Below are 18,920 nucleotides of genomic sequence, written 5' to 3'. Positions count from 1 at the left end.
ATTGAAACCCTAACTTTCCAGCACACCTAGAACCTTTGGAGCTTGAGTCTGAAACCAAAACAGCAAGGTTAAGATTTGTGTTTCAATAACCTAGCCAAATCTTATACACCCCTCCTACACACCCTAAAAACCCTAAATAGCCTAGCCACAGGATTTTGTGAACCCTAATCTGCCAGCTATTCATCAAGAATCCTTGGTTTATTGGCCCTCATCCCAGTGAGGCCACATCACCATCTTTATGTAGTCATCACTCAACATCACATATAAAGAAAAATTAATTGACTCCTAAAAGTGGAAACCAATAACAGACCTTCCTCAGAATAGTAAACTAAATCAAACAAGGAACTGGAAACTAGCAACACAAAGCAAATCCCATATGTAGTTAATTCTTAAACTGTCTCGAGGGATTACAATGCTACCTCAGCTGTTAAAACTTGAGATGCATTAACTGCTTAATTATCGATTCATGACCTCTCGCATTTCAGTTCTACTACTTACCATGTACCAACGCAATGCTTGAAGTCCAATTCTATGTATGGTATTTGATCCACCAGGCACAAGTCACACCCTTAGATTAGCATCAGAAAATAAAATCTTCTTGGCTTCAGTCAACCCCAGCCACTGGAAGGATGATTCCCAGCTATGAGTCCAGTCCAAGTATTGCTCTAGGTTACTATCCCCGTAGAAATCAAGGATATCTACTTGACTCCTTTAACTCCTTTTTCGCAACTTATCAGAAAGTCAGCCAGCTCAATAGGAGGTGGTGGCGTTAAATGTCATGGCAGAAGTGATGATGGTCCGTGGCATGTGCATGAGGGACCTGTTGGATGAAACTGGAAGAATCCCTAGACAGGATGGGACTCCTTCCTTTATCCGAAGGTATTAGTCGATTAATAAAATATAGAGATGACATCAATGTCTGAATGCTAGTAACAGTGTTGAGGTTATTAACACTAGCCTGCACTGAATTGTTAGATGCCTCTAAGGCAGCCACTCTGTAAGACTATGAGACCAGCAAGATTGGCTTGGTTTTCCTTCCTGTGGGATTCAAGATACTGAGTAAACTAACTGATGTAACCAGAATCAGGGCAACATAAGGGCCATAATAGGGCCTAGTGTGATAGCCCTAACACCGTACGGATCTCTAGTAAACCAGGGGTATTTTGGTAATTTTACATTTTTCTAATTGAGTCAGATTAGGGTTTGTTGGATCCAATACATTAGTAGATCCTAAATCTACCTTTGTTTTTGAATTTGGTTGGGTTTAGGAAAAGTTATTGAAGAGTCCCAATCAGGTTGGGAGTCCCAATTGGAAAGGGATTCCCTTGGTTATAGTCCAATTCTTACAAGGAGTCCATATCTACACTTAATTTGCAATTGGCTCATCATGACAAAGTCCATGTTTGAATGTGAATCTCAAGTCTAGTTAGAGTCCAAGTTTCAGTCACCTTCTTATTTTGAATCCTATTAAACACATGTAAGGCTAAAGCCTCTCTAGCTTGTAAAAGACAGATTTGATGAATAATAAAATCTGAGAACTGGAAGGTGCCAAAGGTGAGGTTGTGAGTTTCCTTAGGAAGGTAGACTTGTGGCTGTGTACTGCTCAATATTCCTGCAACTTGAAGTTCTTCACGCTTCCATTCTCTTCTTCAAGTAAGTTTAATAACCCCACCCCAGCCCCTACCTCCTTCCCTTCTTCCTCTCTTACTTGCAGCATTCTATTTCCCTTCCCCTTGCCTGCACAACACCCCCCCCCCCCCCCCCCAAAAAAAAAATAATCCCCAAAACCCTAATTCATCTCTAAACCCAGACCCAACCCTATTGCATACCTCCCTGCCCTCTCATATATCCCAATCCCTTTAGGAGACCTTTTCCCCCCTCCCCTTACCTAATTTTCAGTCCCAACCTTAGGCCTAACCATCCACTCAAACCTTAAGAAAGACTGAATTCCTTCTTCTTTGCCTAAACCCTTTTTTTTCCAGAATTTTTTTTGGAATTTTTGAACTTCTCTAAAGATCTAAAATTCAAGGTCAGATCTATGGCAATCTAACCATTAGATCTGTCCCAAACTTTAAGAGCCTCATCCCCCCAACCCTAGTGACCTTCCTTCTCAACTTCAGCCCAATCGGACCAACCAAACCCTAGTTTAAACCCTAATTCCTTTGCTGCCCTAAATTCCCAAAAACCTTGAAACCCTAGGACACTAGAAACTCTAATTTCTAATAATTCTAATTACCTTAAACCCTAAAACCAGAATTTCAGTTCTGAACTCCAAAATTACAGCAAGGTTTAGGTTGAAACTTCAAATAAACCCAACCACCCTAACCCTAGCCAAACCTGTTATTCCCTCTTCTAAACGCTAAATCATTCAATACAGCCCTATACCATAACCGCAGATTTTTAAGGAACCCAAATTGCAATGCTGATTCAATTGAATTGATCCTGAAGACTGGCCCTCAATTTGGGGTTTACATCACTAACTTTTGACTACCATGGTTAGGGTAAAGGACTTGCTCTGACACTAACTTATGCAATCTCAGGTGTTGGAACCTTGCCTTGGGGTTCCTATCATTCACAAGAAATATAAATAACCCAAATTAAGAGTCAAAAGTGGCAAAACTATAGATATTATCAAAGGTTGATGTTGGCTGGTGTGGTTGTGCATTTATTATTTCTTGTTGACAAGCAAGGGGTAAATATGTAATAGTATACTTTTCACTTCATTATAAATAAAGGGCGGGATCACTTTGAGATCATTCAAGGCATTTTATCCTAATCTCCTTTCTCAACATGGCATCAGACCTAATTTCTATTAGGGGAAGAAAGAGGGAACTAGAGAAACCTTCTTTCTTTCAATTTCCCTCAATGGCACTGCTGCTACCTCCATCTCCTTCGCCATCTACAGCCACTGCACCTCCTGAACCATCAATAAAACATGGTTGCCGCTGCTACTACCCCTTCCACAACCACATCATAAATGCACAACCACACCAGCCAACACTCCCCCTCAAGTTGAGGCAAAGATGTTAATCATGCCCAACTTGCCCACAATATGGAGGAAGTGTCCTTCCTTCAAACCCTTTGTGAAAATATCACCCACTTGGTCTCCAGACCTCACAAAAAGCAAACAAATCAAACCTTGTTCCAGCTATCCTTTGACAAAAACTATGTCGATCTCAATGTACTTAGTTTGATCATGTTGCACGGGATTATTGGCAATACTAATAGCAGCCTTGTTGTCACAATACAGCATCATAAGACTTGGAACTTGAACTCCGATGTCTTCTAGTAGACCTTTCAGCCACAGTAGCTCACAAACTCCACAAACCATAGCTCCATATTCAGCTTTTGTGCTGGATAAAGCCACCATATTTTGTTTCCTACTCCTCCAAGTAACTAGGTTACCTCCAACAAAGGTACAGTAACCTGAAATTGACTTCCTGTCAGGAGACCCCACCCAATTTGCATCAATATATGTTTCTACCTTTAGATTATCTATTAGTGACAATAGTATCCATTTCTCAGGAGTTCCCATTAAATATTGCAGTATTCTAATAAACACCTTCATGTGAGCTAAGTGTGGATCATCCATAAACTGACTTATTAGCCCCACAACATAAGCATTAATAGGCCAGCTATGGGATAAGTAGATAACCCTCCCTACCGGCCTTTGATATCTTCGTTTGTCCATTGGTTCTCCCTCTTTCTCCTTGAGTTTAGCTCCAACCTCAATAAGGGTATCAACTGCTTTACACCCCAACATTCCCACTTCAAATAATAAATCTAAAACATACCTCCTTTGGGATAGGTATATAACCTTCTTTGATTGAGCCACCTCAATTCCTAGGAAGTACTGTAGTTTTCTTAGATCTTTAATCTCAAACTCTTTGCGAAGAAAGACCTTCAGCCTCTGTATTCCTTCACCACTATTCCATGTGATAACAATATCATCCACATAAACAATGAGAATAGTGATCTTGCTACCTAACTTTTTAACAAATAGTTTATGATTAACATTACTTTGTTTGTATCCAATAGAAGTTACTGCCTTTTGGAGACACCCAAACCAACACCTAGGAGATTATTTCGACCCATAAATTGATCTCTTCAATGGACATACTTTTCCTATAGTGTTGTCATTAAAGAAGCCATGTGAGATCTCCATATAGACTTCTTCCTCCAACTCCCCATGTAAGAACTAAGAAGGCAATTTTTGTATCTAGTTGGTGCAAGTTCCAGTCTTTGTCTATAGCCACAGATAACAGAACTTTGACGGTGTTTAGTTTCACAACAGGGGCAAAAGTTTCCTGATAATCAATCCCATAAGTTTAGGTAAACCCCTTTGCAACTATTCTTGCCTTCAACCTATTGACCGATCCATCCATATTATGTTTGACCACAAACACCCACTTACAGCCCAGGGGTTTCTTTCCTAGAGGAAATGTAACCAACTCCCAAGTATCGTTCTTCTTCATTGCATGCATTTCCTTTATCATAGCTACCTTCCATTTTTTATTAGCATAAGCTTCCTGCCAATTCTTAAGAACAAAGATAGATGATAAAGAGGATATAAAAGCACGGTAGGAATCAGAAAATAAATCATAAGAAATATACTTAGCTATGGGATGTTGAGTACAAGATCTAACACCTTTTTAATAGCAATAGGAAGATTAGAAGAAGATTTCTTAGGGAGAACAGTAGGATATGATGCTGGAGTAGGAGATTGGAGTGGTAGCATATAAACTTTCTATATCTGCTCGGGCCAATTGGGATACTTCCTCAAATAAGTTTGCATTTCTGTGTTCTAATCAATTTTCTTTTGAAAGACATCAATATCTTGTCTCTCAGGAGTGGGTCTCCCCCTGACCAGGATCCACACAAGGTTCAGAGGAACCAGAAGGAGAATTGGAACCCTCAGTTACGCTGGCCAAAGTCTCCCCCTCGTTAGTAATTTCTTCCCAAACTTCTAAGTTGTGTGTGTGGAGTCTGTATGTGGAGGAAAGTCCACCGTTGAAAAAAACACCTCTCCTCTAGGACTCACACCCCCGGAGACATGTATCGTAAGGGCAAGACTCATCAAAAACAACATTTATAAACACAATGGTTCTCCTAAAAAGGAGGATGATAACATTTATACCCCTTATGAGTAGCAGAATACCCCAAAAATATTCAGGGTAGGCCGCAAGGAGCCAACTTACTCTGGAGGGCAGTGATCTAGGCACAACACAAATCCAAAAACCTTCGGGGGGAAAATAAATGAGGAGTCTTCCTAGATAATTGCATTAAGACTTGAAAACCAAGTATCCTACTGGGCATCCTATTCATAAGGTAAGAGGCAATGAGTATAGCATCCCTCCAATATTGGTCAAGGACATTCATGGCAATCATAATAGAACGGGCTATCTCTTGTAGATGCCGGTTCTTTCTTTCAGCAACCCCATTCTAGGCAGTCGTATCAACACAACTCGTTTAGGGTATTATGCCAGAGTCAAAGAGATATTCTAAAACTCACCATCAATATACCCAATTCCATTGTCACTTTAAAGAATCTTCAGAGTGGCATTGAACTGAGTTTTTATCATATTATGAAAATCACAAAAACAACAAAAAAAAACCTCATTTTTTTTTGTTTTAAATGATGAATCCATGTAAAACGAGAGTGACAATCAATAAAAGTAATGAAGTATTTATGGTCAGTAACAAACACATGTCTGCAAGGGCCCCACACATCAATGTAAATTAACACAAAAGAAATAGATTTTCTATTATGAAAAGAATGTAAATAAGTAGAACGAGTTTGCATAAAAAAAAATGCAGGATTCACAAAAAAATTGCAATAAGAGACTAAATCAGGAAATACTTTCTTAAGAGTTCCTAGAGGGGGGTGACCTAACCTATAATGCCACTAATGAAGGTATGACATTACCAAATGAATCTGATGAGAAGATGCAGTCAGAGCAAAAGTAGATCCTTCAATCGGCTCCAGTAGATAAAGTTTATTCTTAGTTTACCATGTCCAATCTCCTTCCTCATTGCCAGATCCTAGAAGACATAGTAAGATGGAAAAAATGTCACTTTACAACTCAAGCCATGTGTAAAACTACTGCTAGAGAGTAAGTTAGTAGAGGAGAGAACATGTAAAACTTTAGACAAAGAAAGTAATGGAGAATGTTGAATGATCCATTTTCCAGCAATGGAAGAATAAGAGCCATCAGCAATTCGAACATTACCTTTCCCGAGGAGGAACCTGTCAAATGATTTGTGGTTCCTGTATCAATGATCCAAGGAGCAAAAACTGAAGAAATATGGAAGCCGATAAAAGTTTTACCTGAAGTAGCAAGGTAGGAGTTGGTAGTGGAAGAAGCAGGAGGAGAGGCTATACCGGCAATAAAGATTGTAGAATACGTCACAAAGTAGCTAACTCCTCCTGTGAAAAACTAATGTCAATTGAGGGTGTCATGGAAACCGTCTCAAAAAGATTAACCTTCGGTTTTCTCCTTCTTTATGTCATTTTCTGCTTAAAATCTGCAGGCCTCCCATGGAGCTTCCAACAATTGGCCTTTGTATAATATGGTTTGTAACAATGCTCACATTTGACAATCTCCTTAGTTGAATCAGATTTGGAGCTAACAGATTGTAGGATTGATTTCTCCACATAAGGAGCATAAAACATGGCTAATTAATGGTTTTCCTCACACTGAACAAGGGCATAAGACTGTTCTAGTGTAGAAAAGGGAGAACAACTCAATATTTATACCATGATCTGATCATATTCCACATTCAAACATGCCCAAAAGTCATATAATTGAATTTTATCAAAATGTTTTTTATAAGTAGCCACATCTTCTGGATTAGTGGGGTGATAATCCCCATAACAATCCAACTCCTGCCAAAGAGGTCGCAACTCAGCATAATATTAGGCCACGGTCAGTTCCTTTTGAGTAGTCTCATGAAGCTTTTTCTATAGCTCATAAACTTGTACATCATTCTCCAACTGTTCATATATTTCTATACAATCTTCTAGATCTGGGTTGCAGTATCAAGTAATAGGTATCCACAGACAATATTTGGATTCATGGAATTCAAAAGGAACAACATAATAAAAGAGTCATTTGAAATCCATTGATCCTGTGTAACACCTATGGTGATAGGTTTGATAGTGGTTCTCTTATGTGTCCAACAAGTCCTCTTACAACAATAGTCAAGAATGCACATAGAGACCAAATTAAGTAGTTTGTTCCATCAAATCTTACTGAAAGAGGAGGAAGAGTGGGATAATGTTCAGAGCCAGTGGGAGCAGTAGTACCATTAGTGGTTGCCCTATCAAAAATATTGTTTGCAATTCTTCAGTCTTCACCCTTTTGAAACAACTGAAACGTTGCAGAGTGAGATAGTCAAACCACTGGAGATATGTGAATCAAAAATAAATCCATGAATATATGTGAGCTAGCTAGTGTTCCTTCCAAAATTCACTTAAGAACAATGGTCAAGCCTATTTTAGACGGGGATATGAGTACTTCGACTTCTGTCGCCCCATCCTCAAAGACTCAGAGCCCTTTGAAAGGAAAAGGAAGTAGCGAACAAGGTTCAAGTTTCTCTTTTTTGTCTCCCTATTGCCTTACCTATACGAGAATAAACAATGACCATTTCGAATGGTATCAATAGAGTGAAAGGCCATGAATATAGAGTCATTTTCCATATATAGAAGCATAAATTTAGCCAATAGAGTGCAAGGTAAAAAAAAAACCTCTTCATTTGCTCCCGTTAACGACCACAAATGGCATAGATGGAAGGCAGATGAGAGAAAGCGCTCGATGAACGATAATTGAAGATGGCAGTCCATAGTAGACCACTACATTTTGGAAGCAGAATTCGGTTGGAGACCCTTTGTCTAAACAAAAGGCAGAAGTCCCACGTTAGTCTAATTCTTCTTTCACTCTTCTCAAGGAAGGAGGCCACCGGGAGGTCTTTGCTTTTCCTATTAGAGATGCTAGTTTTTTGTAATAACTGCTCTGCAAATGTTTTCAGGAATAAGAGAAGACAGTGCTCTTTCATCAGCCCTTTGGCTATTTGCTTGCAATAAAAAAAGAGTGAATTGATCCGAAAGCCTATTACGTTTTTCAGCAGCAAGTGGGGCAACGTCAAGTCGCGAGAAAACAGAGGGCGTGCTAGCTCGCTCCGGCTTGAGAGCGCTTGACTAGGGGCGCGCTAGCGCACTCTGGCTTTCTTTGCTGCCCCTATTTTTATACTTAAGCATGTTAGGGCTTTTCTTCGCTCCCTAAGAATTAAACGAACCAAGTTGACCTATACGAGAGCTTGTGCCGGTTTGGAACACAACAAGAAACTTCCCACTTTTGATGTCCCACGATTCTGCTAGTTTAGAAAGACACGTCTGGCTAAGATCCGTTCTTGCAACAAAGCAAGCAATCCATTTCGTAGAGCTTTCCACAGCACGGGAGATGAAGTGATTTGATCAATACAGAATAAAACCGAAGGTCCGAAGGAGGTTGAGAGAAGGCAGCCTCTCTCGGGAAAGATGATCCAATTTCTCTTCTTTTGGCTTCATAAATAGGCCCCTAAGTATATGCAAATTCATAAAAGAGACCCACAAATATATAAGAAATCACAAATAGATCCTGGATATGTGAGAATTCACAATGAGCATTTTGCCTAAAAATTCAACATGAGGGGGAGTGTTGGCTGGTGTGGTTGTGGAAGGGGCAATAGCAGCAGCAGCGATGTTTCATCGATGGTTCAGGTGGTGCATAGTTGAAGATGGCGGAGGAGATGGAGGCAGCGGCAGCCAGTGAGGGAAATCGAGAGAAAGAAGGTTTCTCTAGTTCCCTCTTTCTTCCCTAATCAAAATTAGGCTCTAATACCATGTTGAGAAAGGAGATTAGGATGGAATGGCTTGAATGATCTCAAAGTGATCCCAAACCCTTTATTTATACTAAAGTGAAAAGTATACTATTACATATTTACTCTTACTTGTCAACAAGAAATAATAAATGCACAACCACACCACCCAATAGTTGAAGATCCTTCAGAAAGATTAAACAGAATCAGGAATAAGCTGGAATAACTCTTAAAGATAGGGTATTCCTGGAACTGAGAGGAAAGCCTGATTTGAGTGGGAGGCTGAAAGTGGGAGGATCAGATAACACACACTCAACCCCATGAAAACCAATTTCAATTCCAATGTAATGTTCTGTTCTTCTTTGTGTAGCCTTGAACTTACTACCAGACACAAAGAAAAAATAAAGACTCCTCAAGATAGAAACTGCTAACAAAATCCTAGACTAGGAAACCAAAACTCAGAGCACATCCTTAACTCACACCAAAATAAAACATAATTAAATAAAAAGTCATAATGACACCTCCCACCAACACCTTTAAATCAAAAGCAGTATTGTTACCGGTTTATCTCAGCCTGGGTTTCCAGTTCAGATGATACTGCTCCAGCCATGATGTTGGTACTGCATCCCCCAGCTACACAGGAACAACTCCCTATCTTTTTTGGTACTGCATAGCTATTTATGAGAACTGTAGATGATGAGACCCTTTGATGTTTTTGGCCTAGCAGTGATATGCCATCTCTTCTCCAAAATTCAAACTAACCATATGGCTAGGGATTTTAGCTTGAAACAAGTGCAAGCTAAAAACCATTGTGGAAAAACAAAATATAACATTACTAGATATACTGACTTCTCTAATAACTAACCAACTGGATTTTCCACAACCCCTAAAATATATTAAGGAGTTGAAGAACAGAAAACAGTTATACCCTAAAAGGATCCGTAGTCATATGACAATCAACGCCTACCAATAAGTTTTTCTCTCTTGAAGGAATTTACACCAATTCTCTAGTCACGTCACAACTGAAATTCCCCAGTCATTTCAAAACTGAAAGTCCCCAGAGATGAACACCTACATATCATTTTAAATCTGAGCAATGTCAAAATAATAGATTTACTAAAGTACTACCTTAACCCTATTTCCAGTGGCTTATATCATGCTATAGATACTATCAGAATTCAAAGTTGGCTTAACGAAAGTTAGGGGTTGTATTAAGGCATTGGGTACTAGGAGTTCAATTAGAGTTTGTGTTCATGTAAATTTCTATTTCTTGTTACCCAATTAAGGATATTTATGTAATAGTGTTCTTTCCACTATATTATAAATAGAGGGCTTGAGATCATACTGATCACAATAAGCCATTCTACCACAATTGGCTTTTTCAACATGGCATCAGAGCCTAGGTTCAATTAGGCTCTTCTTTTAAATTTTTTTCAAACCCATCGCAAATTTTTTCTCTTTCTTTCTTCTGCAACCGTTGCAGGAATTTTCTGCAACCATCAGAATTTTCTTCTTCTGTAACCTATCGCAATTTATGATTCTTTCCAAAAAACCCATCACAAACCCTGCACCTATTGTCATTCAGTTTTGGACAGCAATTTGCCGCTGCAAGAACAAGAACAAGAAAGAAAGAAAGAGAGAGAGAGAGAGAGAGAGAGAGAGAGAGAGAGAGAGAGAGAGAGAAGAGGGAAGAAGAGAAGAAGAACCCTGCTGCTTGCTGCGCCATCAAGAGAAGAAAAAGAAAAAAGGGAGAGAAAGCAGAAGAATAGAAACTGCTACCACGCCTCTGCTTCCTGCAAACAGTGAGTTTACATCTGAATTTAAAACCGATGATTGAGAGGTTTAAATTGTAAATTTGCATTCTTCCAGGGACCTATTTGCAAATTTACATAGTTTAGGGGCTTATGTGTAATTTTGCATATTTTTAGGGACCTTATTGTAATTTCCCAGCTTTTCAGGGGCTTATTTGTAATTTCTCATAGTTAAATAATTAAAAAAAATTAAGAGAGAGAGAGAGAGAGAGAGAGAGAGAAAGAAAAAAAAAAGAAAGAAAGGAAAGAAGAAAGAGAAGAAGAAGAGGGGGAAAAAATGGTATTCTTTATAAGCATATTTTGAATCCTATTATTTATTTGGGTGATTTGGCTGTTGCATTCTGCGACATTTCAGTTACTTTGAAGGGGTGAAGACTGAAGAACTGCAGACAATTCTTTCAACATGGCAACCATCGATGGTACTACTTCTCCCACTGGATTAGAACATTACCTCACTCTTCATCCTCTTTTCGGTAAAATTTGATGGCACAAATTATTTGATCTGGTCTCGATCTACTTACCTGACTATTGCCTGAAGAAGAATAGTTGAACACATTACGGACACCACTATCAAACCTACTACCGCAAGTGTTTCACAAGATAAATGGATATCAAATGACTCTCTTATTATGTCATTCTTTTTGAATTCCATGCATCCAAATATTGCCCGGGGTTACCTATTACTTGATACTGTAGCCAAAATCTGGAAGGCTATTATTGAAACATATGGACAGTTGGGGAATGATGCACAGGTTTATGAGCTACGAAAGAAGCTTCATGAGACTACCCAAAAGGAACTGACTGTGATCCAATATTATGTTGGGTTGTGATCTCTTTGGCAAGAGTTGGATCATTATGGGGATTATCACCCCACTAACCCAGATGATGTGACTACTTATAGGAAGCACATTGATAAGATTCAAGTACATGACTTCTTGGCAGGTTTGAATGTGGAGTACGATCAAATCAAAGTGCAAATATTTAGTCGTTCTCCCTTTCCTACACTAGAACAATCTTATGCTCTTGTTCAGTGTGAGGAAAGTCGTCGATTAACCATGCTTTATACTCCTATCATGAAGAAATTAGCCTTACAGTCTGTTAGCACTAAATCTAATTCGGCTAAAGAGATTGTCAAATGTGAGCACTGTCACAAACCATGCCATACTAAGGCCAATTGTTGGAAGCTCCATGGGAAGCCTGCTGATTTTGAGCCAAAAAGAATACAAAGAAGGGGAAAAGCGAAAGCTAATCTTTCTGAGACTGTTTCCACAACACCCTCTGCAGACATTGATTTTTCACAGGAGGAGTTAGCTACTCTGCGACACATTCAGCAGTCTTCTACTACTGGTACAGCCTCTACTATTGCTTCCTCCACTACCCATACCAACTCCTACCTTGCTACTTCAGGTAAAACTTATATAGGTTACCATGTTTATTTAGTTTTTGCTTCCTTGATCATTGATATAGGAGCCACAAATCATATGACAGGTTCATCCTCTTTTTTCTTACATTTTGTTCCAACTTCCGGAAAAGATAAAGTTCGAATTGTTGATGGCTCATATTCTTCCATTACTAGAAAAGGGACCATTTAGCATTCTCCATCACTTTCTCTGTCTAAAGTTTTACTCGTTCCCTCTTTCTCTACTAACTTGTTCTCTATTAGTAGTCTTACACATGACTTGAATTGTAAAGTGACTTTTTCCCATCTTACTATGTCTTTCAGGATGCTAACGGGGAGAGATTGGACGTGGTAAACTAGACAATGGACTTTATCTATTGGAGCCAATTAGAAGATCTACTTCTTCTCTGACTGCATCTCCTAATCAGGTCCACTCGGTAATATCAAACCTTTAACAATGACATCGTAGGTTAGGTCACCCCCCTCTAGAAACTCTTAAGAAAGTATTTCCCGATTTAGTTTCTTCTTGTAAAAAGGATGAATTTTTTTGTGAAGCCTGCATTTTTGCTACGCAGACTCATTCTATTTATTTACCTTCTCTTCATGATAGAAAATCTAGTCCTTTTGGACTCATTCATACTGATGTGTGGGGCCCTTGCCGACGTGTGTTTATTATTGGCCATAGGTACTTTGTTACTTTTATTGATTGTCACTCTCGTTCTACAAGGATTTATCTTTTAAAACAAAAAAATGAGATTTTTCGATGTTTTCGTGATTTTCATAATATGATTAAGACTCAGTTCAATGCCACTGTGAAGATCCTTCACAGTGACAATGGCACAGAGTATATTGATGGTGAATTTCAATGATATCTCCTTAACTTTGGCATAATACACCAAACCAGTTGTGTTGATACCACTGCTCAAAATGGGGTTGTCGAAAGAAAGAATTGGCATCTTTTAGAGATAACCCGTTCACTTATGATTGCTATGAATGTCCCTAACCAATATTGGAGTGATGCTATACTCACTGCATCTTAACTTATGAATAGGATGCCCAGTAGGATACTTGGTTTTAAATGTCCTAATGAGCTTCTCCAAGGAACCTCTTCTTTTATTATTCCCCCAAAGGTTTTTGGATGCGTCTATTATGCCAGAATCACAGCCCATCAAAGTAAGCTGGCTCCTCATGACCTACGCTACATTTTTCTAAGGTATTCTGCTACTCAAAAAGGGTACAAATGTTATCATCCTCCTTCCAGGAAAACCATTGTCTCCATGGATGTCATTTTTAATGAGTCTTGCCCTTACTATACACCTCTCCAGGGGAATAGTCCTAGAGGAGAGGTACTATTTCCAACATTAGACATTTCTATCACACCACCACAACACAACTTAGGAGTTCAAGAAGTGTCTTCTGACCAGGGGGAGACTTCAACTAGTATATCTGAGGACTCTAATTCCCCCCTTTGTTTTTTGAACCATGTGAAGAACCTAATAAGGGGGAGACCACTCCTGTGAGGCCTACTATTGAGGTATTTCAAAATAAGATTGACCAGAATAAGGAGGTGCAGACTTATCAAAGGAAGAATTACAACGGCTAAAGTAGGTGGAGAAAGGTGACACGTTACCACTTCAATCTCCTGCTCCAAAATCAGATTCTATTGTTCCCCTTGAGGTATCTTCTTCTGATCTTCCTATTGCTGTTAGAAAAGGAGTCAGATCTTGTACTTAGCATCCCATAGCTAAATATGCCTCTTATGACTCTTTGTCTGACTCTTACCGAGCTTTTATATCCTCTCTATCACTAAATTTGTTCCTAAAAGTTGGCAAGAAGCCTATGCTAATAAGAGATGGAAGGCAGCTATGGTAGAGGAAATGCAGGTGAAGAAAAATGATACTTGGGAGCTGGTTACACTTCTTCCAGGAAAAAAACCAATGGATTGCAAATGGGTGTTTGTGGTTAAACAAAATATGGATGGATCAGTCAACAGTTGAAGGCTAGACTAGTTGCAAACCTATGGGATTGATTATCAGGAGACTTTTGCCCCTGTTGCGAAACTAAACACTGTCAGAGTTCTGTTATCTATAGTTGTGAACAAAGACTGAAACTTGCACCAACTAGACGTAAAAAATGCCTTCTTACATGGGGAGTTAGTGGAAGAAGTCTATATGGAAATCCCACATGGTTTCTCCGATGACAATATTGAAGGGAAAGTTTGTCGGTTGAAGAGGTCAATTTATGGGTTAAAACAGTCTCCTAGATGCAGATTTGGACACCTCCTAAGGCAATGACTTCTATTGGGTACAAGCAAAGCAATGCTGATCATACACTATTTGTCAAGAAGTCAAGTACTAACATCATATTTCTCATTGTTTATGTAGACGATATTGTCATCACAGGGAATGATGGTGAAGAAATTCAAAGGTTGAACGACTTTTTTAGCAGAGAGTTTAAGATTAAAGATCTAGGGAATTATAAAACTTCTTAGGGATTGAGGTGGCTCGATCAAATAAGGGTATATTCCTATCCCAAAGAAAGTATGTCCTAGATTTATTATCAAAAGTGGGAATGTTGGGGTGTAAAGCAGTTGATACCCCTATTGAAGCTGGAGCTAAACTTAAAGAAAAATAGGGAGAACCAGTGGACAAAGGAAGATACCAAATGCTAGTAGGGAAGCTTATTTACTTGTCCCACACCAGGATAGTGAGCCAATTCATGCATAATCCATATTTAGCTCATATGAAGGTTGTTACCAGAATACAACAGTATTTGAAGGGAATTCCTAGAAAATGAATACTTTTATCACCCACTGATAATCTAAGAATTGAAGCATACATTGATGTAGACTGGGCTGGATCTCCAGACAGGAAGTCAATTTCAGGTTACTGTACCTTTGTTGGAGGTAATCTAGTTACTTGGAGAAGTAAAAAACAGAATGTAGTAGCTAAATCCAGTACCGAAGCTGAATATAGAGCTATGGTTCGTGGAGTTTGTGAGCTACTATAGTTAAAAGGCTTGCTGCAAGATATTGGAGTCTAAGTTCCAAACCCTGGATGTTATATTGTGACAACAAGGCTGCTATTAGTATTGCTAATAATCCAGTGCAACATGATCAAACTAAGCACATTCAAATTGACAGGTTTTTTGTCAAAGGAAAGCTGGAACAAGGGCTTATCTGCATGCCTTTTGTAAGGTCAAGAGACCAAGTGGTAGATGTTTTCACTAAGGGATTAAAAGAAAGAGATTTCCTTCTATTGTAGGCAAGTTGGGCATAACTAATATATATGGCTCAACTTGAGGAGGAGCGTTGGATTCTACTAGGAATTCAATTAAAGTTTGTATTCATGTAAATTTCTATTTCTTGTTACCCAAATAAGGGTATTTATGTAATAGTATTCTTTCCACTTTATTATAAATAGAGGGCTTGAGATCACGCTGATCACAATAAGCCATTCTACCACAATTGGCTTTTTCAACAGATTTCATTCTTAAAACAACAAAAGTTACTCTATAGATGTTCTCCTTGTTGTAGATAATATGGGACATGCTTGCTCCTCAAAATGAAGCACCATCCTTTCCCCTTAAAAACTCTTACAAAATCGGTACCATATCTTAAAGGAAATGAGTTTATGAAGATAATGACCACCACCAACTAATTGAAAGCATCACTATGGATTCAATCAAAAGCATAGCTATACTAGAATACCACCATGTGCACTTGGAATAGTAAACTAGTAATAAAAAATACAAATGGGCAGAAAATCTCACCACAAAAATCTAATGCTATTTTTAAACCATTATTTGCACCATGCATGTACTCATCCTCACTGCGGATTGAACCATTTGGCCCCCCTGTTTTTGTATTGACATCATACGTACCAGCATCATGCCACCTGCAAGAAGAAAAAAGCATAATATGAAGCCAAAGTAGTTGATGCATAAAGTCAACTTTTCACTCCCTGAATCAAAATCAACTTAATCACTAATTCAGTCCCTGGTACATACAGTGGTCTTACATTAGCAGCCTCTGGATTGCTAATCTTAAATTGAACAGAAGCAGAACTCAGTCTGATAATGAATAATTGGCAATATATGTAAAACGACTTTTCAATGGCAAATCAAAAATCATCAGAGAAATGAATTTTTCAACAGTTAAAACTCAACCCAACACAAAGCAAATCACTGCATGCTAGCAGAATAAAATAACCAATAAATGGGTGCATAAAGAGAGGTCAAAAATCGATAGAGAGCTACAGGGGAAGAAGGTTAAAAAAGAGGGTGGAAATCACTAGTGGATTACAGGAAATATAGATTGGATAATGAGATACATACAATTGGAAATTAAAAGTAACATAGTCAGACGAACGTAGGGTAGACTGGTTGGTGCATTCACTTATAGCGTACAGGTAAGGATACGAAGTAGATCTCCTAAAAGGCCGATTATCAAATGATAGACTATCATGGCCGAGATGTAAATAACCCATATAAACGAAATCCCATATAAGACATATAAGGAGGACGCATTATCAAATTAAAAGAAACCCAACAAAATGTGATAAGCCATGCAGAAAGGAACCAAGATTATGGCCAAAACAAGAAGGAAAGTAAAGAGGCAGTTGAGTGATTACGCCAAACGCAGCATGATAGGGGCACAATTCTTAAAGGAGATGAGCGCGCGAAGATCCCTGCGAGCTTTCTCAATTTGCTTGAGATACCCCGCATCTACTACTGGCACTGCCATCGTTGTGGCTCAAAGTCACTCTGCAACTGAGATTCAGGGGTTCTTGTTAATTTAAAAAAAAAGAAGAAAACGTGAAGAAAACAAGCGAATGAGTTTAGAGGGGAAGAAGAAACAAATGGATGGATTACCTTGGGAATTTGGATGGTAGAACGAAAGGAAGAGAAGTAACTTCGCCAATAGCTATCCAAGTTATCAGATAGATATATGATGAAAGCATGAAATTTCTCAGTGGGATTTTAAATTTCTTTCTTTGCTAGTTGATTATGAAATGTGTGAAACCCATACTTACAAAGCACAATCTCAGTATCTTTTTCCATCCATACGTTGTACGTCACACGTTAACGGCTTAACCTCTTCTATCTGTGACATGTTGACTGGACTCGTGAGCGAGTCCCGCGACTCCAAATCCAGAGCTTAAGGACCATATCATTTTTGGCTTTTTTGTTTTTTTGTTGGTAACAGCTTAAGGACCACAACAAATGAACAAATATAAGAAAAGTAGGGTTTTATCTTATTTTAACGGGATAATACAGCCCCGACTTTGATTTATTTCTACTTATCCCCGACTTTTAAAATTACTATTCCAACCTTTAACCTGCTACAATTACTAATGCCCCCTACCATTAAGCTCCGCAGTCACGATGATGTGGCATCATATATTTCTTCAAAATTCCAAAAATAGCCTTGCAATTATCTTTTACTTATTTGCTCTTTTTTAAGTTATAATACACCTTAATAGGAAAAATTAACTTTAATTTCACTTCGCTTTTAAAAAGAAACCACCAAATAAAGGAAAGATGTGATTTTTGTCTCAAAACTAAATCACCAAATAAAGGAAAGATGCAATTAAATAAAACAAAATATAAACAAAATGTAAGAAATATCAAATTAATTCAAAGCGCAAATTGAAAATCACCTAATATATGCGACCATTATGTATGTTACCAAATTTCTATCAATTGGATCTATATGATAATTTGTTTGTAAAACTTCCATCATGGTGATTATGAAAAATTAAGTGGAATGTGAAAGTTTCAACAATCATAAGTATGTGGTCCCACCAAATCCAAAACTAATTTTAAAATATAAGATTTTAAGGATATAATTGACATGCAATATAGTTTCTACAAATGAGGGTAATGCCATATTTTTTACTTCTTAATTTTAAGGGCAAAATAGACATTTCATATTTGATGTTAACAGCAACTTAACACTGTTAGAAGTGAGGGGGCAATAGTAATTTCACAAAGAAGGGGGTTTGATTAGTAATAAAACCAAAGTATAAGGGGGCAATAGTAATTATCCCTATTTTAACCGTTAGTTCCCTTCAAGGTCAAATAAATTTATTTTTTTATCCCTTAAAAAAATAAACTTATATAAAGCTCTCCAGCTGAAAATCCCTAAAGACAATAAAAAAGTTCTTTAACATGAAATACGGGGACAATTCCACCAAATTCTAGAGATATTAAAATTTCTAGCCCTACAAGCAATGAAATCTGCATTAATGTTGTTGGACCTACTAATAAAAATAAAAAATACATACTCAAAAGACATCCTAAGCTTCAAAATCTCATCCACAATATAACAACATATCTAGTCTAAGGAATGACTCCCACCATTTAGGGCTTCAATTGTACCTTTGCAGTCTGAGAAGATAACCAACTTGGTAATTTGAAGTGATTGCGTCAACATAATCCCGTCCCTTATCGCCTCTAATTTCACGGCAGTTACCGACATGCTAAGACCAACAGCATGTGCAGTCAAATAAGTTTAAAGACCCAAACAAGGAGATCAAGAAATGCCAAACGCAGGTTGGCTACATGCACTTCAAGCTTCAGACGAATAAGATCAAAAATAGCAAAACTGACTAAAATCTAGGGCTTTTAATGACTTGAATTGGGTTTCTATGGTATCTGTTAACATTCATATTCATATTTAGCAAAAGGAAGATTCATCTTCTGTGAAAGTTAATGGTACAGAAGAATCTGTTGACCGTGCTGAAAACTTATGGACATAGCAACTTCTCATGAGCTTGTTCGTCAACATGATGATTCCCTCATTAGCCAGCCAACCAACCATTATTTGAGGTGCTTCAACATCAGTAATTGAG

At 38.2% G+C, this 18,920-nt stretch overlaps 1 protein-coding gene across 1 annotated transcript in view; it reads right to left on the bottom strand.

Moving 5' to 3' along the window:
* Window positions 1-17,193, bottom strand: part of LOC149015307 (putative L-ascorbate peroxidase 4, peroxisomal) — a 50,000-nt gene extending 32,807 nt beyond the window's left edge. Inside the window, exons 1-3 of the mRNA XM_089155005.1 lie at window positions 16,939-17,193; window positions 16,698-16,836; window positions 15,838-15,962 (exon numbers count right to left, since the gene is read on the bottom strand). Of these exons, the coding sequence (XP_089011131.1) occupies window positions 15,838-15,962; window positions 16,698-16,810 (238 nt within the window). The 5' untranslated portion in view covers window positions 16,811-16,836; window positions 16,939-17,193. The remainder of the gene's footprint in view (window positions 1-15,837; window positions 15,963-16,697; window positions 16,837-16,938) is intronic.
* Window positions 17,194-18,920: the final 1,727 nt, after the last annotated feature.

The sequence above is a fragment of the Hakea prostrata genome, chromosome 5, assembly GCF_041222555.1.
Source record: "Hakea prostrata isolate BN-2017 chromosome 5, UWA_Hpros_2, whole genome shotgun sequence".
Taxonomy (NCBI): domain Eukaryota; kingdom Viridiplantae; phylum Streptophyta; class Magnoliopsida; order Proteales; family Proteaceae; genus Hakea; species Hakea prostrata.
This window is presented reverse-complemented; position numbering and strand designations above follow the sequence as displayed.